The 26,810-nt window shown below is 42.5% G+C and overlaps 2 protein-coding genes across 2 annotated transcripts; both read left to right on the forward strand.

The window, feature by feature from the left end:
• The first annotated feature begins 3,908 nt into the window (after nucleotides 1–3,908).
• Nucleotides 3,909–4,853, forward strand: LOC146379718 (olfactory receptor 8G17-like). The gene has a single exon (XM_084941038.1). The coding sequence runs from the start codon at nucleotides 3,909–3,911 to the stop codon at nucleotides 4,851–4,853; it is 945 nt and encodes a 314-aa protein (XP_084797164.1).
• Nucleotides 4,854–16,478: 11,625 nt separating this feature from the next.
• or6at1 (odorant receptor, family 6, subfamily AT, member 1) lies at nucleotides 16,479–25,115 on the forward strand. Its single transcript, XM_084941042.1, has 3 exons — nucleotides 16,479–16,514; nucleotides 16,613–17,275; nucleotides 24,781–25,115. The coding sequence occupies exons 1-3, from the start codon at nucleotides 16,479–16,481 to the stop codon at nucleotides 24,943–24,945; spliced, it is 864 nt and encodes a 287-aa protein (XP_084797168.1). The 3' UTR covers nucleotides 24,946–25,115.
• Nucleotides 25,116–26,810: the final 1,695 nt, after the last annotated feature.

Raw genomic sequence — 26,810 nt, forward strand, 5'->3', positions numbered from 1 at the left:
CTGGCCCCAGGGTGGGGTCACTTGCCCCTCCCTTCCTTCCCTCCCCATCTCCAGCTGCCTCCCTCTTCCCGCTCCACCACAATCATCCACACATGCAGGGCCTTGGGGTAAAGGTGTGTCACCAGGGTGCAGGGGAGGCATCCCCCCCTCTGTCCCCTTCTTGCTGCCTGTGCCTCAATTTTATCTCACAACTTAGACACTCACATTACTCACACTCTCATAACACATACATGTAGGATCTTGGGGGTGGGCACGCTACACGGACTCCAAAAGACCATCAGGGTGTACACCTCTGGCGTCGTTGCCCACCTCTCAATTTTAAATACACGTAGACACTGAGGGCTATCAGGAGGAGCTATGCGCTTACCTGCTGCTCTCTGGCAGGTAGCTCCATGCCCTCCTGGGTTTTAAATGCACCTTAGAACACACATGCATCAACACTACATATGAGCGAGCGGAGGGAGGTTTGGAGTCTTCTCACCCCCTGTTCTCTGCGACCTGCTGGAGTGGGGGGCCAGGAGGAGGAGTTGGCCGTCTGACTGGGGTCTGGAGTGGGGGGCCTCCCTGCTGCTGCGGAGTCGGGGCGGTCTGCTTCTCCCCACCGCAGGGAAAAGGGTAACACCACCTGGGTCTGGGTGCAGTTTCCCCCTCCAGGGGCAAGGGTACCTAGACCCGGTTCTTAGAGTACGCTTGGGGAGTGTGATTGTGTGTACAGTGTCTCTCTATGTCTGTCTCCACATTGGGTGAGTGTTGAGTAATTGCATATGAGAGCATGAGGGTGGGAATGGATGTTTGTATCTGTGTGTGCCTGTATGTCTGTGTCTATATGTCAGGTTGGGTATCAGACACCACCTCTCTGGGGACATCTCAGGCCCTGTAAGGTATGGAGGCCTATCTCCCCCCACCACTTCCCCTGCCAGTGGCAGACGCCCTCAGACATCGGTGCGTTGGTGGTTCTTTGTGTCCGGGGGTGGGCGTCCAGGTACACACCGGCTCACTCCTTGGTGGCTGCTTATCGGGGCCTGGAGCCTGGGGCTCGCTCGGGCCACTTCGGGGGTGGGGTGCCCTCGGCCTCTCGGTCTGGGGCTCGGTCACTCTGGCACAGCTGGCTGCCGGCGGAGCTCACGGGCGCGTCACTGCAACCCCCCCTGGCTTCTGCTCCGCGGCTGCTGAGTGACCCCTCATCTGGGACTCTCCTCAGCTCTTTCTGGGATAGTGGCGCGGCTGCCCCTCTGTTGGTCTTCCTTGGTCTCTTGTGTTCTGAGGGCCTCTGGATGTCTGGAGTCTTGATCTCCTCCATACCTGCTTCATGCCCTGGTGGACGGGGCTGTGGCCCCCCCACACCCTCTAGCAGATCATTACATGAAGGAACCTTTTAAAAACAAGCGCGTCCACGCTCACAGGTGTACACACGGGTGCTCACACACACAAACTACACCCTTTTTGGCTCCTACCTCAAAGCACACTGTGCGCTGTCGATATTACGTGCTGCACAATAATGTTTAATATTTAGTATTTACTGTTATATTCCCATATATCATTGTGATGTTGTTTATTGTATTGCTCTCGTTTTCTTCTGCTTGTTTTCTTTTCTTTCTCAACAGGTGATCCAGGTGATTGATATATGTATTTTTTTTTTGTCTGCTTATTTAGTTGGTTTTTGTTTTTTTGCCCTTTATCCCCGTCCCTCTTCTCCACTGTTTTTTTCCCCCCCTCTTCCTTTCTCGCTTTTCTTTTCCTCATTCAAGTCTGTTCCGTATCTAGCAAGTGAAAATAAAAAAATAAATAAAATAAACAATAAAAGGTGAATCAAATAGACCATTACGGCAAGGCTGGGATGGTCAATTTGGTAAAGTAAATCCGTTGGGCATCTTTCTTCACCTTTAGACAATAATTCTGATGGCAAAAGAACCAAACGGGACAGGCAAAAAAAAAAAACCCAATAAAAAATAAAATAGGAACATTGAAACATAAATAGCACCATCATTGCCAGACCTGGCTGACATACCACTTACCATGCCAGAAGTCAGCCAGCAGTGCCAGCTTGACTCCAGATCTGGACCAGACCTGTCCGCTATGTGGGCCACTGTCTCCAAAGTGCTTGCTCATAGGGGGTCATATGATTGTTGGGTTTTTCTCTGTATATATTATTGTACAATCTACTGTACAATATAAAGCGCCTTGAGGCGACTGTTGTTGTGATTTGGTGCTATATAAATAAAATTGAATTGAATTGAATTGAATAAAATTGAATTGAATTGAATTGAATTGAATAGATGACCGCCCCTCCCTGAGCGTGTTTCTGCTGGAGGTTTCTTTCTATTAAAAATAAGTTTTTCCTTCTCACTGTAGCCAAAGTGCTTGCTTATAGGGAGTCATATGATTGCCTTAAGGCAACTATTGTCGTGATTTGGCGCTTTATAAATAAAATTGAATTGAAGCATTGAAAATGATGTGATTTTTAAAATATTTAATAGCTTTTTACTCTTAAAATGTTTTTTTTTTTTGCTTGGTATCTGTTTGTTCTCTTTGGCATTTTTCTGGATATTTAAAAAAAAAAGAGTTTGACATGCATTAATTACTATTTTTGCACAACAAACTGATTCCCAAAAAGCTATTAGCTGAAAGCATATATTTATTTCATAATCTTCATGATGTACAGGATCTACATCATACTGAGATATGTATGTATGGTTAACAAACAAAATTACTGAATTGAGTGAATTTTTTTCATTAGAATAAAATATATTTTTGAAAGACTGTCTTGGTAAGATTGATTTTTCCCATATCTTCACTGCAGCTTTGCCAAATTTCATGTTTTGAGTAACAACGTGCAAGTTCCTTTTGTAGTGTTTAAGATTTGACACTTAGACTACGTTTATTCTGCAGGTCTTAATGCTCAATTCCGATTTTTTGATCAAATCCGATTATTTTGTCTGCTTGTTCACACTACAAATAAAATGTGACAGCAAACGCGCTCTAGTGTGAACCCTCAAAGCGGCCCGCATGCGCAAAAGAAGATTTCACGCACAACGCGCTCTGTTTAGACTCAGAGCAAACAGTATTGTTTGACTGATGGCCCTTAATATAAAGACTTCGGACTTTATGTTTCCCAATTTTTGCTTTGAGTTATTTTGTTATTTACATAATAATGTAGATAACAAAATAATTATCGTTATTGCTGTTTTAGAGGAGCGGTGCTTCAAAGGATCGTTGCAGATTTCTGTCAGAATCTGCAGATTATACAGTACAAATAAAATGTTTACGTTTCTCCAACGTTGTCTTCCCAACAGTTTTACTAACATCTACACTGGATGGCCAGGAAGCGTTCGCGATGTCTTCTCCGGAGCTGATAATTGGCGTCTGTCTTGTGTCAGTGACGTAAAAGACGGATTTAATGCGACATGACCATCAAACAGCAGTCGCTTTCTAAAACATCAGATATGTATCGGATTCAGTACCACATACGAAAGTGACCCAGATCGGATTTGAAAATATCGGATTTGTGCCGTTCACACTGTCATAGCATGATCGGATAGATGGGTCGCATAGGGTCAAAAAAACCGTAGCCTAAGTGCTACCAGTGGGAAGTGAAGCTTGAGCAGACAAACATTACTTCATTGCCCACAAATTTTATTCCCCAGATTGTTGACAGTTGTTGTTGTCTTTATTGTATGACATCATACATTGCTTAAGCTAAGTGTTTGCATGGTTGAGATAATGCCCATATAACACTGCAACAGAGCGCATTCTGTGTAGGCATTGCCAGTTGTGAACTACCAGAAACAAGAAAGCGCAGACAACAGACAAAAGACTGAGAGTAGGTACCTCTCATTTAAAACTGAAATCAAAACACGTTTTTCCTACCACAAACTTGATTGGCTTACTTACCATTTTGTTCTTTCATGATGATTGAGAACTACACCTACAACACCCTCACACTCCAGCTGGAAGGGTTGAATATTTCAGTAGAGTCCACATATGCTTTGTTTCTTCTCCTGCTGTTCTTCTACCTGTTTATAATAGTAGCAAATGGAGGGATTGCTGTTTTAGTTTTCATGGACAAGAACCTTCGCCAGCCTATGTATCTGCTTTTTTGCAACCTGCCTTTTAATGATATTCTTGGAAACTCTATCATGGTACCTCGATTGTTGGTAGACATATTGAAGCCTCCATCTGAACGCTTTATCAGTTATTATGAATGTGTGGTGCAAGCTTTTACCACACATATGTTTGGTACCACGAGTCACACTGTGCTTATGATTATGGCCTTTGACAGATATGTGGCCATTTGTAATCCTCTGCGATATGCTTCCATAATGACCAACAAAATGGTGATCAAGCTGACGGTTTTTGCCTGGGGAGTGGCCTTTGTTTTGGTCGGGATTCTGCTTGGACTGACTGTACGACTGAGTCGATGCAGGACTTTGATTACAAACCCTTACTGTGACAATGCCTCTCTTTTTAAGCTTTCCTGTGAAAATGTGTTCATTAATAATGTCTATGGGCTCACCTTCACTGTGGTCCTGTTTACAGGTTCTATAGGCAGCATTGTTCTCACATATGCTAGTATAACAATTGTCTGTCTAACCAGTAAGAACAAGTCTTTGAACAGTAAAGCATTGAAGACCTGCAGCACCCACCTGGTTGTTTACTTGATTATGCTGTTGAGTGGAATGATTGTCATTATGTTGCATCGCTTTCCACAGTACTCAGATTACAGAAAACTTTGTTCCATTTTGTTTCACATCATCCCTGGAAGCCTCAACCCCATTATTTATGGTGTGCAGTCCAAAGAGATGCAAAAATTATTTGCAAAGTTACTACAGAAGAAAACTGGGCCATTAAAATAAGTTTTATTTGCACATGCATTATTAATTGTGCAGGATGACACAAGATAATTAAGAATAATTTATTACCAGCACTGTAGAAATGCAACACTATTTTCAAAGGCAAACCCTTGTGGTTACTTTTTTTTCAACGTGAGTTTTGTCAAATATTTAGTGATTTTATGGAAAAAAAATGAAAATAACATTGAGCAAACCTAGACCTAGAGAGTATTAAAGTGTGTAACAAAAACCCAGTGTCACTGACATGGTGTTATTACAATACATTACTGATATTAAAAGTACAGATGAGAATAAGATGACTTGTAAAAATTTGACCTAAGCTACAGCCTCCACCTGCTTTTACATGTTTCCTGTTGTCTTTATCATTTTCAATGATAGCCTTTTAACACTGTTTGTTAATAATGAAGGCTGCTGTTATATGAGTGGCTGACATACAAAAATCTGCTTCTCCAATTAAAGCCACGACAGTCCACATTTTCAATGCAATTTATAATAGAGTTTTGAGCCTGGTGATAGTATGTTTTCTTACCAAACACAACAGTACAGGGTGGGCCATTTATATGGATACACCGTAATAACATGGGAATGGTTGGTGATATTAAAGTCCTGTTTGTGGCACATTAGTATATGTGAGGGGGCAAACTCCTCAAGATGGGTGGTGACCATGGTGGCCATTTAGAAGTCGGCCATCTTGGATACAACTTTTGTTTTTTCAATAGGAAGAGGGCCATGTGACACATCAAACTTATTGGTAATGTCACAAGAAAAACAATGGTGTGCTTGGTTTCAACGTAACTAATATCACCAACCATTCCCATGTTATTACGGTGTATCCATATAAATGGCCCATCCTGTAGTTGCAGCTTTTTTCCTTCCTTGTATTTCACATATATTTTTACTGGGAATACAGTGTAAGTGTATAAAATTATCTGGGGGGAAAAGTCGTTTCTTTACAATTCACTGTGAATACTTTTTCACATAGTATAAATATTTTTTGTATTTAGTACACATAGCGAATTGGATTTATTTGCCTTGTTTAAGTAAAACCAAATTCTACATATCAGCACAAATGCCTCACACCAACTGTCAGCATGGTAGTGGAGGGATGATCAATCGTTTGCACTTGCTTTGCAGCCACAGGACCTGGGCACCTTGTGATCGGCGAGTTCATCATGAACTTTTCTGTATACCAAACATTTCTAGAGTCAAATGTGAGGCGATCTTTACCACAGCTCAAGCTTGGATCAAACTGGGTCCCAAACACAGTAGTGATCCCAAGCACCGCAGAAAATCTGCAACAGACTGCCAGAAAAAGAATAAAGATATAAAGATGTAAGTCTCCCTGCATCATGGAAGATGATAATTCCATTTTGGATGTTGTCAGAACTGAGGTCAGGGTCACTCCAGGCTGTCTGTCTCTGCTGGAGACTCGGGAGAGCTCCCACACAACCGTCTGTTCCTGCTGGAGGCTCAGCCACCTGTTCCCGTCAGACGCTTTTGAGAGTCCATCCCGCAACTACCTGCTCAACCACCTGCAACTGCTACACGGCATCTGGCCTGCCTCATCTTGTCCTGCCTTGTCTGGTACTGCACACCGGCCATCTGCCAAGCCACCCAAGAGCGTTCAGTCACATCCACTTCCAGCGCAACCTGCACGTCTACATCCATCCACCAAGCCACACCGACGACAGTTACCATCCAAGCCTACCAAAGCCCTTTGATTCCTTCATCTCCCTCTTCTGGTACCAAAGCCTTCATCACCACCATTGCCCTCTAGATCTGTTGACCAAGGATCTTCGCTTCCATGAGCGGCCTCCTGAATTGTGTTGCCGCTGCCGCTTTTCATGAGGTCAGTCCCCAGAACTGCTCCATCTCCGTCACAGCCGTTGGCTCCTTGGTTTGCCTCCTGAACTGTGTGTTGAACTCCAGTGCTGCTGACCTCCAGGTCAGTCCCCTGAACTGCTTGGATTTGGACTACTGTGTTTTTATGCCACACAGCGTAAACATGACAAGAGGGTTATCAAGGCCCCAACCTGGTGATTTGATTCGATTTGATCCAGTTTTGACTCAGACAATCAGAAATATTATAATTCTCTTCATTTATCAGTACAAATCCATATTTTTATATCTATCTATGAAAACAAAGCTGACACTTGTGAGACTTCATCAGAGGTGAAAGCATAACAGCAGATGCCTTTGTGTCAAATTAACTGAGGATAAAACATGAAGGAGATTTTCCTGGCCTGTTCTTTTATAGCAGATAACCACCTTAAAAATATTCTGCAGTAGAACAAAAACAGAAGAAAACCATGAATCAACAGATAAACATTACCTGATGCTGCTAAAGTAAAGCAGAGTTACAAACTTTTTATTAGAGACAGAGATAAGCATTTTGCATTTTGGCAGAATTTGTAAAAGCTGAAATTTCTTCAGTATTGAACAGCGGAAATTAGGCTTTCTTGTCGGAGGTCATTTTTATACACCGGTAGACTGGTGCATAATAAGCAAGCAAATAATACAGAAAACAGATTTTTGATGGTATAAACTGGTCTCTGAGTACAGAGAGAGACTTAACTCATAAGTTTATGAGTTAACCTAATTAACTAACTCCCTCATTAACCTGTCCAGGGTACCTTCCTCCTCATTTTGCCTCAGCGGGATCATGGCCCCTGGCCTTCTGACCCTGGGTCCGCTGCCTTGTTGATGAGACGCACTGCCAACATGCTAATACACGGCACACAGCAACAACAACTTACAATAATTGCTAAAATGTAGCGAGAGAAATCATAATAGACTAAATAAACCCTTTCCATTACCCCAAAATAAATGTCATGCATTCTTCCAATTGTGTTCTTCAATGTTCATGTAATATTGTGGCATAATTACTTCTATCCACAACAAAAAATCAAACAAATAAGTCAAGCACTAAGACAGCACCTCGTGTCTACGCCTGGCTGTGAGCTGTCCTACCTTACTTCCTGACACCCCATTTTCACCCCGCATCATAGTTTAAACCTGCTTCTGACTTCCCTCACTGCTCACTGTAAAATCCAAACAGATATAATTAGCTTTTTCCTAGTAAAAGGTCCTTTTGTAAATCTATGGGAACAGTCTCTATAGAGTTAACCCGTTTCCTCTTTACAAAGCACTCCTAGTTTCTCAGCACACAACTTTCAGTTCTCTTAACTCCCACTTTAACGGCTAGACTATATCAGGCATGAGCATTGTGTTTGGGCAATTGACATAACATAAAAATCATGCAAACTATTACTAAAGCTAATCCTCCCATAACTTTTCATTACTTTTGTGCTCACACCATAACCTCTGTCTAACGAGCTTTTGACCTTCTTTACAATTTAAACAACTAATCTTCTGGGACGGGTGATTCTCTGGGATCTATGCTACTTTTAGATCACTGTGTCCCCCTTTGTTAGCCAGATCCGTTCGGTCTGGTGCTTCCTGGATTCTCGCCAACCCCTTCGTGCTTTTGCTGTGGTTCTGGAATCTGCTCCTTCTGTAAAGGACAGAAAAGGCAAACACCTCTCTGCGAAGCCTCAATAAGCTAATTTATTCATCCATTGTTCTTTTAGCTATTCAAAGTTGGCTCAGAATATCATGTTTGGGACTCTCTGATCTACAGGATTAGTCTAATTATTATAAATGTGTGTAAGCGTGTTTGCATTTACCGCTCTGCACTCTAAGTCCTTCATTATTGTCATGTGTGTATGAAAATAATTATAACCGCTTATTTTAGTAGAAGAAATCAAAAAGAAATCAAACATTTTCAATCTTAAGCATCTTCCCTTCTTTCACAAAAGCATATGTTTCATTCAGCTTGCTGTCCCACAGTTTCCCCTTCAGTGTGGTACTCAGCTTCTCATGAACACATGCATTTTATCTTCTAAACGGGATTAATTTTATTTTTAATCATTTAAGCTTAAACATGAAAACAATGATTTATGCGTAAGTTTTACCGTAGCTAAGTTATCAAGCACACTAAAAAGTCATACCCTGATCATGCAATCCATTCTTTCAAATTAAACCTAAAATTCGCCCTTTGACACATTTTATGTGTCAAACAGAATGAAATTGCTTCACCACATCTAGGAAATTAAAAGAAAAAGGTTAGTCATATTATTTCTCAGAAAACCTCAGCAATTCTCCTCTCGAGTAAACTTGCTCCGGGCTTGCAAACCTGTGTTAAGAAATGAAATAATTTTAGTTATCATGTTAAATCTCTTCAACTCCTCGAGCTTTCTTCCACATCACCCAGACAAAAACTTTTAATTAATATGAACTTCCCATTTGAAACCCCATTTTCTTTTTATTTTCATTTTGCTTTTCCCACTTTAACATTTAGCATTTCCCAACAATGACCCACTTACAACCAATTAACCCAGTTTTCTTAATCCAGACATCAATAACCCAAATTTAGTAGCCAAAGGGTTCAGTCTTTTTTTTTTTTTTTTTGCCTGTCCCATTTGTATGGAAGCCCGTTTCCGCCACTAAAAAAAAAAAAAAAAAGGATCCATAACTCAAAATTTCGAGTTATTTTCTCGAAATTTCAAGTTATTTTCTCGAAATTCCGAGTTATTTTCTCGAAATTTCGAGTTACTTTCTCAAAATTTTGATTTATTAACTCAAAATTTTGAGAAAAGTAACTCAAAATTTCGAGTTAGCGCTGCCAATCAGTAATCTACGTGAATGACGTCATTTCCTCGTTACCCGGAAGCTGAAGCCCTCAGCTACAAATGCTACAGCTAAGCTACTGGTATTACATCCAGTCGTGAATGCACAGATTGCTGAGTGTTTTCAGCCTGGCTTCACAAATGATGAAATCCCTGTGTTATTAGCTGAATCACATGGTGTTACTATCAGCAAACGTACTCGCGAAAGCGCCAATTTGGGATCTGTTTTTGAGTGCGCATTCCTCTGCACCATATGCTTCCGGGTAACAAGAAAGCGACCTCATTCACGTATATTTTTGATTGGCAGAGCTAACTCGAAATTTTGAGAAAAGTAACTCGAAATTTTGAGTTATATTTCTCGAAATTTCGAGTTAATAAGTCGAAATTTCGAGAAAATAACTCGAAATTTCGAGTTATGGATACTAGCTGTTTTGTTTTTATTTAGTGGCGGAAACGGGCTTCCATACATTTGGTTCTTTAGCCGTCAGAATTGTTGTCTGAAGACCAACAAGGAGACCCAATGGATTTATTTTGCCAAATGAATCCTCGTGGCATTGCCGTATTGGTCCATTTGATCGACCTTTGTTTTTATTATTTATTTTATTTTATTTTCAGTTGTTACAGACGGGACAGACATGAGTGAGGGATAGGAAAGGGAGAAAGAAAGAGGAAGGAAAAGAAAAACAGAAGGGGAAGAGGGACAGTGAGAAAGGGAAAAAAAAATCTCCTGGATCACCTGTTGAGAGAGAAAGAATAGAAAACAAGCAAAAAAAAACAAAGCAACATACTAAACACAACACCATCGCATTAATCTAGCTAAGTGTAAACAGCAGTAAATACTAAATATTCAATGTTGTTGTGCAGCACGCAGGACAGACAGCGCACAATGTGCTTTGAAGTAGCAGCCAAGAAAGGTGTAATTTAAGTCTACGAACAGTGAACACGCGTGTGCACACCTGTGTGGATCAGCGCACTTGTATTCAAAAGGTTTCCACATGTAATGGTCTGCAAGAGGATGTAGAGAGCCATAGCCCTGTCCCCCAGGGCATGAAGCAGGCATGGAGGAGAACCAGGCCCCAGACATCCAGAGGCCCCAGAGTGCGAGAGCCCAAGGAGGACCACCGGAGGGGCATCCGTGCCACCCTCATGGGAAGGGCTGAGGATCCCCAGACGAGGCGTCACCCAGTAGCCACCGAGCAGAAGCTAGAGGGGGCTGCACCGGCGTGCCCGCCGGCTCTGCCGGCAGCCAGCTGTGCCGGCAGCCAGCTGTGCCAGAGTGAACCGAGCCGCAGGCCCAGAGGCCGGAGGCCTGAGGGCCCCCCGCACCCCGGAGGAGGCCTGACCGAGCAACAGGTGCCAGGCCCCGCCAAGTAGCCACCGGGAGTGAGCTGGTACAAACCTAAGCGCCCAGTCCCGGACACCAAGAACCACCAATGCACCGACCCCTGAGGGCATCAGTCACCGGCAGGGAGTGTGGTGAGGGGAGATAGGCCTCCACACTTTGGAGGGCCTGGGAGTTCCCAGAGAGGTGGAGTCTAAGACCCGACCTGACATATAGACACAGACAAACAGGCACACACAGACACAAACATGCATTCCCACCCTCATGCACACATATACAAATACTCAGCACTCACTCAACGTAGGGATAGACATACATGGACACTGTACACACAATCACACTCCCCAAACAAACTCTATACCCCAGGTCCAGGTACCCTCGCCCCTGGAGGGGGAAACGGCACCTAGACCCAGGAGATGTTACCCTTTCCCCCAGGGTGGAGGCAAGCGGACCGCCCCAGGCTCCGCAGCAGCAGGGAGGCCCCGCATCCCAGATCCCAATCGGACGGCCAACACCTCCTCCCAGCCCCCCCGCCCCGATGGCCAGCAGAGAACAGGGGTTTGTGAAGACCCCAAACCTCTAAGCCTAATCTTAAAAGTAGAGATAGTGTCTGTCTCCCGAATCCAAACTGGAAGCTGGTTCCACAGAAGAGGGGCCTGAAAACTGAAGGCTGTGCCTCCCATTCTACTTTTAAATACTCTTTACAACAAGTTGGCCTGCAGTGTGAGAGTGAAGTGATATGGTACTACAAGGTCATTAAGATAAGATGCAGGCCTAGCATAGCCTAGATTTACAGGTCTAGCATAACGTATCATCAGGGTGACTGAAAGCATTTGGCAGAGGCGGTATTTGTAACTTTTTGAAGCAACTGCACTCAAAAAAGTGAAATTGGCTGGTTATTGCATTTACATGAGTCTTACTTATAATTTGAACAAAATAATTTGATGTTTCTATGGTATATGTAATCAAATCATTTACGATTCGTATGAAATTCAACAACTTAACAGTTGCTAAATTAATTCCTGTTAAAATGATGTGACATAATCCAGCAAAAATGGTTAGTTGCTTGGACTCAAATAAATAAATAAATGTAAATGTTTTAATTTACAAATATCAACATTGTTGTTGTTAACAAAAATGTAAAGAAAATTTTTAAATCAAACCTTGTAACCATAGCTTTCCTACTTTTTTTCTTTTAAGTATAGAACGACAGCTCGGTGGCAAGCACTGTTTCCTCGCAGCAAGAATGTCCTAGGTCCTAAGATCCACCAACTGGCCAGGGCCTTTCTGTGTGGTGTTAGCATAATTGTGTTTGCGTGGGTTCTCTCCAGGTACTCTGACTTCCTCCCACAGTCCAAAGACATGTGAGGTTACTTGATGATTCTAAATTGCCCATAAGTATGAACTGTGAATGTTAGTGCATATAGCTGTCTGTCCCACCTCTGCCATAGTCCTCTCACCCTATGACAGCTGGGAAAGGCTCGAGCCCCTCTAGCCTCCGGGATAAGCAGAGAAGAATGGACGGATGGGTTCCCTCCCTGAGCCTGGTTCTGCCAGAGGTTTCTTCATGTTAAAAGGGAGTTGTTCCCTTTTTTTGTTCATTTAAATATTTGTTTTTTTGTTTGTTTGTTTGTTTTGTTTTTGTTGTTGTTTTTTTTTGGGGGGGGGGTGTTAGTGTGGACAGAGCTGTGGCTGTAAGGTTGTTAATGCCTGTCATGTTGGTAATCTCAGGTGGGGAGTCTTAACAGCCTTGTTTAGCCTGTGGGACTGCTGAGGCAGCTGACAGACACTGGCAGGCCAACTAGAGCGCAGCTCTGGAGGTCGTTGAACCCATGGAATTAGACTTTTGGTCAGCTTTGATTGCTCTGGCAATCTAGTACAGGTGGCCATTTCATCCCTGAGCTGAGGTGAAGAAAAAATTTAAAAAGTCATTGCCCTACAAATTGAGAATAAACACACACACACACACACACTTAAAGCAACAGTTTGTATAATGAGAAGGTTAAGCAAGTGTTTTGAAGCAGGTTTTTGTTACCATGGCTACAGGGATAATTATGTTTCTGTGCTTTTTGCATTTAAACCCACAAAGGTACCTAAAACAAGTCCCTTTGGTATTCTTTGTGTTCTTGTGTGTTACATTTTTAATTCTGATGCTCTGATGTAACTCGGCCTAATTAAAGTTTTCTGGTCACTCATTAGATAGTTGTTTTTTCTAGAAAAGGCAGAATGTGGAGCAGAGGACTTCAGTCCTGCTTAGACAAGCCAGTGATACCTTCTCACATATTTTGTAAAGCAACCTTTAAATCTGGAAGAGTTTCATTTGTGTTCTGCAGCCTTTTAATGTTTTCATGCACACATCAAATTTTTCTTCACTTGTCATTGTCGTTTATCGAGCTAATTTTTTCTTACCTGATCACCTGTTGGGAAGTTCATCTGTCTGTCTGGTGAGAAGAGATGGAGCTGTGGACATTCGATATTCCACTCCAAAGTCCCAGAGGTCTGTACCTTTACTGTCTTTACTTTTCCACCAACTAATTACTGATGTCCAGTCAAAACTTTATAATCTGCCATTTATATAAAACAGAAACACTTGTTAAAGGTGATGAAGTGTTTTTGGGGTTTTTTGGTAAAAATTATTTAAAACTGATTCTGTTATTGTTGTTGGTGCTTTTACAGTTCTGGACCCTAACCACAATGTTAATAACACATTTTCTTTTTCTTTAAATAACAACCATAGTTGGAATCCAAGAGATCAAATAACAGACAACTCAAAAATATATATAACAACTGCATTATTAGTGTTTGTGGTGTTTCTTTTAACTAATGTCATTATTTGATTAAATCTATTGTTTTAACCAAACCTACAGTATTATTTGAAGTTATAGTACCTGCTTATGGGGTACAGTAATACAGCAAAAGTACAATTTGGTTTTTGGTACAGTCATACTGAAGTTTTAGTCCAGTCACACTGATGTTTATTTGGGTTCATTTATTTTAAAATTTAGGGTTCTTAAAGTAAATTTAACTTAAAAATAGGTGGTACTCATTTACTTTGCTATAAGGAGTTCATGTGACTCAATTTTGAGTAAGTTGTTAGCTTAAGTTATTTAATAATTCTGAAACCATTAGATTTTAGATTAAATTAGATTTTTACAATAGAAATGGTGGTTACTTTCAAGGAGGTTAAGTGATTGTTTAGGTATGCTTGTCAGTGTGTTCACAAGTAACTTATTTTTACAGGAATCATTTTAATACAGCTCAAAATACCACAAATCTTGACGTTCTCACAAAAAACCCAGCCTGATCTCATAGCAGTTCATGATATACTCATGACTACTAATCTACTGATTCCCGTTGCTGGCCCACATTTCACAACAGTATGTTGTGTCCTTGAGCACAATTTTTCTTCAGTCCACTCTATTTGTTTATTTAAAAAGTTAGATAAATTCTAGATTAACAATTAACAAAGAGTGTATTCGTTTTCATGGCAGATGTGAAACTTTGAGTTACATGTCAGTTTTTCACAAATCACTTGTATGATTTTTTTTATCCATTAAATTGCATGTATGTCATTTGATTAAGGTTCATCATTTGAAACCTCTTGGTTAGGTTTTGAAAAAGTGATCTCAGTAAAATTATAAACCTTGTCACAGCTGGTGGTAAAACCTCCCTGCTTTTTCTGCAAAAATATGTGCTTTTGACACAAAATGCATTCCCTGCCAAAATGCATTACTTACAAATTTATGATAATTCATTTTTGACTATTTCCTACTCGTCACGGCTGCTACAACAGCCGTGTGGTGTTTGTGAAGGAAGGACCTAAATGCAGGCGAAGGCTGTGATTCGAGTGAGCGTTTTATTTACAGTGTCTGCACAGTGACAAAAACAGGAAATAATGATTGGGGAGCTACCAAAACCTAGAATGGGAAAACCAACGTCATGCAAACTCAAACTGAAAAACAAAACGCTAAACACTGTGATACCTGAAACCACGAGGAGACAAAAGGCACGGGAACACATGGCATGAGAGGCAGGGATGACACAGAGAAACACCAAGAAACGCAGAGGGCCCCTTCGCCTAATGTCCTGGTGCAGTTGTGTACTGAATAATATAATGTCTGTGAGTATACTGATTTTGAAGTACTGTGTAAAATGTAATTACAACCACAATGATAATGCTTTTGCTAAACATGGCTCAAACTCTCCTAGGTTTAAGTCATCATCTAACCATAGCTGTATTCATAAGATAAGAAATCTTGGTAATCCAGATCGAAGGACTAAAAAGTACTTTTTGTTTGCCTCTGAAGAAGGCAAGGACAAATTCCTTGGGCAAGTATTGGGATCATCGCTGAAAATGGCTTGAACCTTGTTTCTTTATTTTTGGAAACATGTTTATATATGAGTAGATGAATTCTGAATATTTTGGCCAGTCTGAAAAACTTCACTGTGAATGATTTTAAAGCATCTCAGCAGTAAACAGAATCAGAATTACAATTATTGTTTCTTTTTGCATAAAAAAGGAATTTGTCTTGCTATCATGTTACAAACAGTCGCTTAAAAATAAAAAAAAATATGAATATTTAGCTATGAAAAACCTAATATTTATACCAATATCACACATGACATATCACTCTCTCCACTAAGAAAAAGAGAGATTTTGAGGTTCGGGGCTTTTATGCTTTATTAAGTTTGTGAAATAGTCCAGCTACATGGGGGAAAAAAACTGGTACTGATGGACTGCAGCTTCCTGCCAGAGGTTAGTGGGACTAAAAATTTATGTAATGTGGGAATGGCAATCTCTCATGTCTGTCACAGACATACTAGTAGTACAAACTATACTGTGGTGGGTCCATCTTCTAGATTTAATGTTATGCCAAGAGAAAAAAAGTGGCTTTTTAACATATTGTCTGCCTAAATATAAATTTAATATATAAATATCCGTGTAAATGATGGTCATAGTTTCTGATTCTGAAAAGGAAAGCCAATGCAGAAGTGCCTGACACTTTCATTTTTTTTTTTTACCACGTCAGCAGAAGACCGCTCCTCTGGATGAAAAATCTCTTTTTGAAGTCTGTAGGAAACAACCTTAACATTAAGTTATTTTATGAGCTTTATACATACTTGATGAGTTTTGGTCTTACACCATAGTTTTAAATCTTATAAATTCAACATGATGATCACCCTGTTAATGGTCCCACAGAAAAACCAGAATAAAACACAGTGTGATTTGGGGCATTGTTACTTTATAATTGGCATGTTGCTATCATATAAGCATGGCACATCTTTCAAAAAACTTGAGGACAATAGAAAAAATGCTTAGTGGAACTTTACTGGCCAGTGGGTGCATCACAGCTGGGATCATATATACATCATATCAGCAGCACAAACAATGCACCTTTTTGGACTTGGACCCCTCTGATGAACACTGATGAGCTCTTTTTTCCTTCAGATTTCCCAACTTTGTCAACCAATCACAGATCTAGTTCTGTTAACGAGACCTTGGGACTCGGTGGTGTCACGTTCTTTATCATCCAGGGCCTCACAAACCTCGATGAGAAAAAGATAATCCTTTTTTCCATCCTGTTGCTGATTTACATCATGATCCTGGGAGGAAACAGCGTCATCATCTATGTGGTACAGAGAACAGTTTAATCAATATTGTCTTAGTCTAATAAAGAGTTGAGGTTGAGGTGAGGATGTGACGATTACCATCTATGTCTTTCCTGCTGCAGGCACTGACGGATCCAAAGCTCAACTCTCCACTGTACTTCTTCCTCTGCAACCTCTCCTTTGTGGACATGGTCTACACCACAACCACCATCCCCAACATGCTATCTGGCTTACTGACAGATATCTTAACCATCTCTGTCCTGGGCTGCTTCCTCCAGATGTACTTCTTCATTCAGTTAGATGTTACAGGCCGTGCCATTCTCACAGTCATGGCATACGATCGCTACGTGGCGATCTGCAACCCTCTGCAATACAACAGCATCATGACCAGGCCTGTCCGACTGCTACTTGTTGCAGGAGCCTGGGGATTCGGTGCAATTTGCACTCTTCCTGCTACTGTGATTGCCTTTAAGAGGCCTTACTGTGGCCCAAATGTGGTGAAACATGGCTGGTGCGACCCATCTTCTGTAAGGCGGCTTGTGTGCAGTGACACCTCTTTGGATAACATTGTGTCTATGTCTTTTGCAATCGTGGTGCTGCTGACCACAAGTGTCTTCATACTCTCCTCCTACATCTTGATTGGTTTTTCCATATCCAGGATGGTTGTTGCTCAGAGGCTGAAGGCGTTCAGAACATGTGCTGCCCACCTGACTGTGGTGTCCATCTCTTATGCAGCAGCCTCATTTGTATACATTTCCTACCGAGTGGGAAACTTTTCATCAGAGGTAAAAACTTTGCTTTGCTTTCTCTGTAATGTCTCAGTGCAGTACTCTGTAAAGGTCTTGAGCCACCCCTCATTTATTTCTATTTTTGGTAGGAAAACAAGAAATACGTGCAGAGATTTACTGAAACAAACAGACCAAAATGGAAATACAGTATCAATGACAAAAACAGCATTTGGACATTTCTAATGAGCTGTCGATATTTGGTATAACCACATTTATTCTCCACCTTTTCTTCTTCAGCAGAACCAGGACTCTCATGAACAAGCTTTCATGTCAAGTCAAGTCAAGTCAAGTCAAGTCAAGTCAACTTTATTTGTCAATTCTGCCACATGTACAGGACATACAGAGAATAGAAATTTCGTTACTCTCAAACCCTAGATTAAAAAATGCAAATAAAATAATTAAAAATAAAAATTTAAATAAATACAATACAATTTTACATATAACAAGAAAGCTATGCAATATACAATATACAATATTCAAGTAAGGATAAATGACCATGAGTGTAAACCAGGCAGAGTAGTGCAAATAAGCAAATAGTGCAAATGGAGATTAGTAATATACGGTAAGAGATGGTATGACAACAAAGTCTTATGAGGTACTGGCAGTCCAACGCTCCACAAAGTGACTGGTAACTGGTGCAGGCCAGTGAGTGAAGTCAGAGAGTGTGTGTGTGTGTGTGTGTGTGTGAGTGTGTGTGACAGAGTTCAGTGAGACCATGAAGGAGAAGAGGGGAGAGGAGGCAGAATCGGAAGGGAGTTAAGCTTCCTGACAGCCTGATGGATGAAGCTGTCCTTCAGTCTGCTGGTCCTGGCCTGGAGACTCCGCAGTCTCCTCCCTGACGGCAGCAGCTTGAAGAAGCTTTGCATCGGGTGCGTGGGATCAGCCGCTATGCAAAGGGCTTTTTTAGTGAGACGGGTGCTGTAAATGTCCTGGAGGGAAGGGAGAGAGACACCAATGATCCTCTCTGCAGCCCTCACTATGCGTTGGAGGGTTCTATGACAGGACGCATTGCAGGCTCCAAACCACACAGTGATGCAGCTCGACAGGATGCTCTCGATGGTGCCTCTGTAGAAAGTGTACATGATGGGGGCTGGTGCTCCTGCTCTTCTTAGTTTGCGGAGAAAGAAGAGACGCTGCTGTGATTTCTTGGCCAGTGCTGTGGTGTTGTGCGTCCAGGAGAGATCCTCTGTGATATGCACACCCAAGAACTTGGTGCTGCTCACTCTCTCCACAGACGCTCCGTCGATGGTCAGAGGAGCATGTTGGGTGTGCATTCTCCTGAAGTCCACGACAATCTCCTTCGTCTTCTCCACATTCAGAGAGAGATTGTTGTCAACACACCACGTGGCCAGGCGTCTCACCTCACTTCTGTAGTCGGTCTCATCCCTGTTGCTAATGAGACCCACCACCGTTGTGTCATCCGCAAACTTGATGAAGAGGTTGGAGCTATATGATGGAGTGCAGTCATGGGTCAGCAGAGTGAAGAGGAGGGGGCTCAGCACACATCCCTGCGGGGCCCCCGTGTTTAAAATGATGGTGCTGGATGTATTACTGCCGACCCGTACTGCTTGAGGTCTTCCGGTGAGGAAATCCAACAGCCAGTTGCACAGTGAGATGTTGAGCCCCAGCTGGACCAGTTTTTGAGTGAGCTGTTGGGGGATTATAGTGTTAAATGCTGAACTGAAATCTATGAACAGCATTCGAACATATGAGTCTTTTTTTTCCAGGTGTGTGAGTGCTGAGTGGAGTGCAGTGGAGATGGCATCATCGGTTGAGCGGTTGGGCCGATACGCAAACTGGAAGGGATCCAGGGAGGGGGGCAGGACAGTCTTGATGTGTTGCATGACTAGTCGTTCGAAGCACTTCATCAGGATGGGAGTGAGTGCAACAGGACGGTAGTCATTAAAGCAGGAGGGAGATGACTTTTTTGGAACCGGAATGATTGTGGTGGCTTTAAAACATGTGGGGACGACAGCCTGGATGAGTGATATGTTGAAGATGTCTGTGAAGACATCAGTGAGTTCCACTGCACAGTCTCTCAGTACACGACCAGGAATGTTGTCAGGACCCGGAGCTTTACGTGCATTGATCCTGCTGAGGGATCTCCTCACGCTGTCCGGGGACAGAGTCATCACCTGGTCACCAGGAGGGGGTGGGGTCTTCTGTGCAGTGGTGCTGTTTTGGGCTTCAAAGCGAGCAAAGAAAGTATTCAGCTCGTTCAGCAGGGGGATAGTGCTATCACAGGTCTGTGGTGGGGGCTTGTAATCTGTGATGGTCTGAATGCCCCGCCACAGGCTCCGTGAGTCTCTGCTGTCTTTGAAGTGATGAGATATTTTCCTAGAGTACTGTCTCTTAGCTTCTCTGATGCCACGGGAAAGGTTGGCCCTAGCTGTCCTCAGGCTCGCCTCGTCTCCATCTCTGAAGGCAACATTCCTAGCTTTCAGCAGCCTGTAGACCTCTCCTGTCATCCATGGTTTTTGATTTGCCCGGACAGTTATGGTTTTCGTGACTGTTACATCCTCAATACACTTGTTGATGTAGGCAGTAACAGTCTCCGCGTACTCCTGGAGGTCAGTGGTGTTGTTATAGGTGGCAGCCTGCTTAAACATGTTCCAATCTGTGGTGTTAAAGCAGTCCTGTAAAGCCTCTGAAGACTCTTCTGGCCACACTTGTATCCGCTTACGAACCGGTTTGGTGGTTTTAACGAGCGGTCTGTAAGCAGGCATTAGCATGACAGTGATATGGTCTGAGGCGCCAAGGTGGGGGAGGGGAAAAGCTTTGTAAGCTCCTCTCTCGGTGGTGTAAACAAAGTCCAGTGTGTTATTTCCCCTTGTTGGAAAGTCTATGTGTTGTTGTATTTTTGGAAATACGCACTTTAAGTCTGCATGATTGAAATCCCCAGCCAAGATGAGAAAAGCATCAGGATGGGCTGTCTGCTGCTCACTGATGTGCTGGTACAGTTCATTCAGTGCCTCACTCCTGTTGTTGACATTGGAGGAGGGAGGGATGTACACAGCACACAGTAATATGGCTGTATATTCCCTCGGTAGATAGAATGGCCGGCACTTAATAACCATAAACTCCAGCACTGGTGAGCAGTGTTTACAGACCGCAACAGCATCGCGACACCAGGCATCATTGATGTAAACACAAAGTCCTCCCCCGCGGGTCTTACCTCCCGCGACGATGACTCTGTCAGCACGGTAGCATGTTAGCTGGTCGAGCTGAATGGCGCGGTCCGGGACACTGTCGCTAAGCCATGTTTCCGTGAACACAAAAGCACAGCAGTCCTTTACATTCCTTTGAGATGAACGTAGCAGTCGGATGTCGTCCAGTTTATTTTCTAGCGAGCGTACGTTGGCCAGAACGATAGAGGGGATGGCGGGTTTGTGTGGGCTAGCCGCTAGCCTAGCTCGGATGCCGCCGCGCTTACCCCTCTTCTGCTTCCTCTCACACCGCTTGAGGCGCATCCATTGTGGGCGAGGTGCAGGAGTGGGGGTCGGTGATTGAGTAGGCCTTCGGAGCAGACCCAGATCTTTCAGCTCCTCGATGTCCACAGAGTTTAACTTAAAAAGTTTGTTTCTGCCGATGTCGAGAAGAAATGTTCGGGCATATCCTCACTTGCACACAGATAGACGCGACAGAGACTTACAAAAACACTGCAACTTACAGGACGAAAGACACAAAAAAGTAGTTTGTTTGGGAGAGAGAGAAGCCGCTGCGTGTGCACGCGCCGCCATGTTAGTAAAAACTCATGTAAACTCTTATGTAAACTCCCCTGAGTGGGTTAGGGTACTTGTTTCTAAATTGGCCTAGGTGTGAATGAGAGCGTGAGATGATCAAAAAAGAAGCCAGTGGCTAAAGAAGAAATTTGAAAGACCTTCAGAAATCCTGGAGAACTATTGGTTAAGACTAAAGGCGTCAAAAACTGACGTCAAAAGGTTTTAAAGTGTCAGAAGAAACGACATTAACAGTAACATTAAGAGTTTTGTGACATTGCTCAAAGTAAGTCTAAAGACCTTGGAAAGAAAGCTGGACTTCTTTAAGTTTCTTGAAGGCAATTCCCCTTTCATTTGAGAAGCTTCTTCAGTTGAGAAGCTTGAAGTCATCTAGGTCATCCTACCACAACCTGGATGACTGAGAACCTACACAGACATATTGCCTCAAAATAAGGTACATTTGTTCCACTTGTGTTTTCATTTAGGGCTGAGCCCAGAGAGTTAACAACCAGTGTTGGGAAAGTTACTTTTAAAATGTATTCCACTACAGATATATTACAGATTTATTACTATTACTGAAGGCTACTCGCCATTACAATGCCAACTAGATCATTAAATCTTAATATAATCTTAATATAAAATGGACATTAGGTAAGGCTGCACTTTTTGCAGTGATCGTGTATAGGAGACTGTTTCTGTATCAGTCTAAGAAGCTTGGAAAGCTTCTCATCCGAGAAGCTTCTTGAGTTCTGACTATGATGACCTGGATGACTGAGAACCTTCACAGACATATTTCTGGATCAGTAATATGTTTTCTTTTTATCTGTTAATAATCATGTGGAACTGCACATAATTATTTGCAGCTAGCAAGTTGTTAATGCTATCCATCAGTCTAAAAACACCATGTTAATATGTGGAGATCCTGAAGGCTGCTCAAAAAAGATTATATTTTAAATATTTGTTCAATTCAAATTAGTTCAAATTATTATTTTTTTCTTAAAGAAATCTACTACATCATGTATAATTTATGTCATGTGTAATTTCCATTGCAAATATTAATCACAGCTAAATTAAGAGGGGATGGCAGTAAAAACCCCGGACTGTGATGTCATCAAGTACAGTACCGTTCCAATTGTGGAATGATCGCACTGCGTTCTCGGGAAGTCTGGACTCCTGTGTGAACTTACGAAGTCCGGACAAGCGAAAATGCGAGTACGGACTCATGTACAGTGGCTTGCAAAAGTATTCGGCCCCCTTGAACTTTTTTTGTCACATTACAGCCACAAACATGAATCAATTTTATTGGAATTCCACGTGAAAGACCAACACAAAGTGGTGCACACGTGAGAAGTGGAACGAAAATCATACATGATTCCAAACATTTTTTACAAATAAATTACTGCAAAGTGGGGTGTGCGTAATTATTCAGCCCCCTTTGGCCTGAGTGGAGTCAGTTGCCCATAGACATTGCCTGATGAGTGCTAATGACTAAATAGAGTGCACCTGTGTGTAATCTAATGTCAGTACAAATACAGCTGCTCTGTGACGGCCTCAGAAGTTGTCTAAGAGAATAATGGGAGCAACAACACCATGAAGTCCAAAGAACACACCAGACAGGTCAGGGATAAAGTTATTGAGAAATTTAAAGCAGGCTTAGGCTACAAAAAGATTTCCCAAGCCTTGAACATCCCACGGAGCACTGTTCAAGTGATCATTCAGAAATGGAAGGAGTACGGCACAACTGTAAACCTACCATGACATGGCCGTCCACCTAAACTCACAGGCCGAACAAGGAAAGCGCTGATCAGAAATGCAGCCAAGAGGCCCATGGTGACTCTGGACGAGCTGCAGAGATCTACAGCTCAGGTGGGGGAATCTGTCCATAGGACAACTATTAGTCGTGCACTGCACAAAGTTGGCCTTTAGGGAAGAGTGGCAAGAAGAAAGCCATTGTTAACAGAAAACCATAAGAAGTCCCGTTTGCAGTTTGCCACAAGCCATGTGGGGGACACAGGAAACATGTGGAAGAAGCTGCTCTGGTCAGATGAGACCAAAATGGAACTTTTTGGCCAAAATGCAAAACGCTATGTGTGGCGGAAAAACTAACACTGCACATCACTCTGAACACACCATCCCCACTGTCAAATATGGTGGTGGCAGCATCATGCTCTGGGGGTGCTTCTCTTCAGCAGGGACAGGGAAGCTGGTCAGAGTTGATGGGAAGATGGATGGAGCCAAATACAGGGCAGTCTTGGAAGAAAACCTCTTGGAGTCTACAAAAGACTTTCGTCTGGGGCGGAGGTTCACCTTCCAGCAGGACAACGACCCTAAACATAAAGCCAGGGCAACAATGGGATGGTTTAAAACAAAACATATCCATGTGTTAGAATGGCCCAGTCAAAGTCCAGATCTAAATCCAATCGAGAATCTGTGGCAAGATCTGAAAACTGCTGTTCACAAACGCTGCCCATCTAATCTGACTGAGCTGGAGCTGTTGCGCAAAGAAGAATGGGCAAGGATTTCAGTCTCTAGATGTGCAAAGCTGGTAGAGACAGACCCTAAAAGACTGGCAGCTGTAATTGCAGCAAAAGGTGGTTCTACAAAGTATTGACTCAGGGGGCTGAATAATTATGCACACCCCAGTCTTCAGTTATTTATTTGTAAAAAATGTTTGGAATCATGTCTGATTTTCGTTCCACTTCTCACGCGTGCACCACTTTGTATTGGTCTTTCACGTGGAATTCCAATAAAATTGATTCATGTTTGTGGCTGTAATGTGACAAAATGTGGAAACGTTCAAGGGGGCCGAATACTTTTGCAAGCCACTGTACATGAGGATTTAGAAAAGGCCTAACAATCTGCAGTCTATAAACTACCCTCAGCTAACGCCAGCTAACAATGTTAGCTCGGTATGGAGTATTCTTCATTAAAAGTAATAAAAATCACACAGCAATAGTACATCAAAGATACTGAAGTTTCGCCCATCCCATTTTTCTTATGAGGTGGTGTCGGAATTTCCAAGAAATGCATTCCTGCCCGTGCACTGCTGGCTGTTGGGCTAACCAACATCAACAGGACACTTACATTACAGCCTCTTATTATGTGTTTTGTTTGGGTTTCCAGCAATCAGAATCAGATAAACTTTATTAATACCAGATGGAAATTGAGAAAAAGGAAGAAGAAAAAAGGTCCTGCTGCGAATTGTACTCGAACTCAGGCCGGCTGCTCATAGCCATGCGATATATGACTACATGCACCTGCGCCAAGTGCGTTTAATCACCAAAATTGGAGAAGGCATAGAGAGGGGATAGCCTAATATATGAAGCCGGAAACGATTGCTGTGTATTCTATTTATTTCAGCAAAGTAACTGTATTCTGATTACCACCTATTTAAATGGTAACTGTAACAGAATACAGTTACTCATATTTTGTATTTTAAATACATAACGCCGGTACATGTATTCTGTTACTCCCCAACACTCTTGACAACCAGGTGATATGTTAAATCTCCTTGTGGATACAATAAATCACGACAAACCAAAAAGGACTTGCATCATTACTGTGATGACATGTTGATATGACTTCCACCACAGAGCTGGATACTTTCATAATGTTTCTGGTTTAAATCCCAGGAAAAAAAAAGTCATGCCAGTTTTTACCAAGGGCCATGCAGCATGACTCCTGGGTAAAAAACCATTCATGCTAAAGGACCAGATGGACCAGCAATGTCATCCTCGAGTGTATTAACAGATGAATTAAGCATTACATCTGACTCTGTTTCAGGTGCGGATCATTGTGTCTGTGCTGTACTCTGCTCTGACTCCCTTCCTGAACCCGATGATCTATAGTCTGAGGAACAAAGAGCTGCGAGAGTCTATCAGAAGAACTTTGAGCAGGTTCATACCTGCTGCTGTGTTACCCACCAAGAAAATCAGCACTTTGTCCTGATCAAGTGTCTGACACAAATCATACTTAGAAATGGTGATCTTTTAATTACATGGTTGATTTTGCCAATATTAATAATAGATATCCAATTGTTTATGTACTGATGAGCTCATATATAAAATCTACTGATTAAGTACTGCATTAATTAGTTAACATTTTGTCATTTTGGTTCCCTTGTCTCTGTCACTTTCTTTTAATGTTTGAAATAAAGTCAATGTTAACACAACCTTTAAACGTTTTTACATTTCTCTTCAGCTACACCAGACAGTACAGCAGTAAGCTGTGAATCTTGAAGCTGTTATATTGTTAAATAGTGGTTAACAGAGACTACATGAGTTATCTGGGTCATTCATGAAGTGATTGGCTTACACCCAAGTGTTCTTATGACTATTTTACAGTTAAATAATAATTCATATATAATTATTATAATTATTACAGAGAATTTGTTAAGCAGTTCCTGCCCCAAGTGGAGGAGTTTAAGTATCTCGGGGTCTTGTTCACAAGTGACGGGAGAAGGGAGCTGGAGATTGACAGACGTACCGGTCTGTTGTAGTGAAGAGAGAGCTGAGTGTAAAAGCGAAGCTCTCAATTTACCGGTCGATCTACGTCCCTGCCCTCACCTATGGTCCATGAGCTGTGGGTAGTGACCGAAAGAATGGGATCGCGAATACAAGTGGCGGAAATGAGCTTCCTCCAAAGGGTTGCTGGCCTCTCCCTTAGAGATAGGTTGAGAAGTTCGGCCATTCGGGAGGGGCTCAGAGTAGAGCCGCTGCTCCTCCACATTGAAAGGAGCCAGTTGAGGAGGTTCAGGCATCTGACAAGGATGCCTTCTGGGTGAGGTTTTCCAGGCATGTCCCACTGGGAGGAGGCCCCGGGGCAGACCCAGGACACGCTGGAGAGATTATATCTCTCAGCTGGCCTGGGAACGCCTTGGTGTTCCCCCGGACAAGCTGGAGGAGGTGGCTGGGGAGAGGGAGGTCTGGGCTTCTCTGCTTGGGCTGCTGCCCCCGTGACCCAGTCCCAGAGAAGCAGAAGAAGATGGATAGATGGATTATTAAGAAATTTGTGATTGACAAAATGCCCAAGTATCATTAACATTAATTTTGCACAGAACTTCTTTTTGCAAGAATCTTAAAATCTGGTAGATAAAGCTCGATGGCCTTTGTTGAGGGAACTAGTGTGACACTAACTTCTGTTAAAGTTACAGTCGGCTGTTTGTTTTTTCTTTTTTTTACAAAAAACTGATGCAATTTCATAAACTTAGAATTAATTTATTAAAAATACATAGAAGCCAGTCTCCTGAATTGAAGCCGTGCAGGGCTCTAACACACCAAAATGTGCATAAACGTGCTCATTCATGGTTTCCATAGGATTATGCACTTAAATTGACAGCACTAAGAAAACACAATTTAGTTCACTGTGATCAGCACTTCACTCTCACACTGCAGGCCTACTTGTTGTAGAGTATTTAAATGTAGAATGGGAGGCAGAGCCTTCAGTTTTCAGGCCCCTCTTCCGTGGAACCAGCTTCCAGGATTCAGGAGACTACTTTTAAGATTAGGCTTCAAACTTTCCTTTTTACTTAATCAAATAGTTAGGGCTGGACCAGGTGACCCTGAATCCTCCCTTAGTTATGCTGCAATAGGTGTAGACTGCTGGGGGATTCCCATGATACACTGAGTATTTCTTCGTCGGTCACCTTTCTCACTCGCTATGTGTTAATAGACCTCTCTGCATTGAATCATAAGTGTTATTAATCTCTGTCTCTCTTCCACAGCATGTCTTTATCCTGTCTTCCTTCTCTCTCCTCAACCAGTCACAGCAGATGGCCCCGCCCCTCCCTGAGCCTGGTTCTGCTGGAGGTTTCT

Source organism: Perissodus microlepis, chromosome 10 (assembly GCF_051167445.1).
Source record: "Perissodus microlepis isolate ML-2025 ecotype Zambia chromosome 10, ASM5116744v1, whole genome shotgun sequence".
Lineage (NCBI taxonomy): Eukaryota > Metazoa > Chordata > Actinopteri > Cichliformes > Cichlidae > Perissodus > Perissodus microlepis.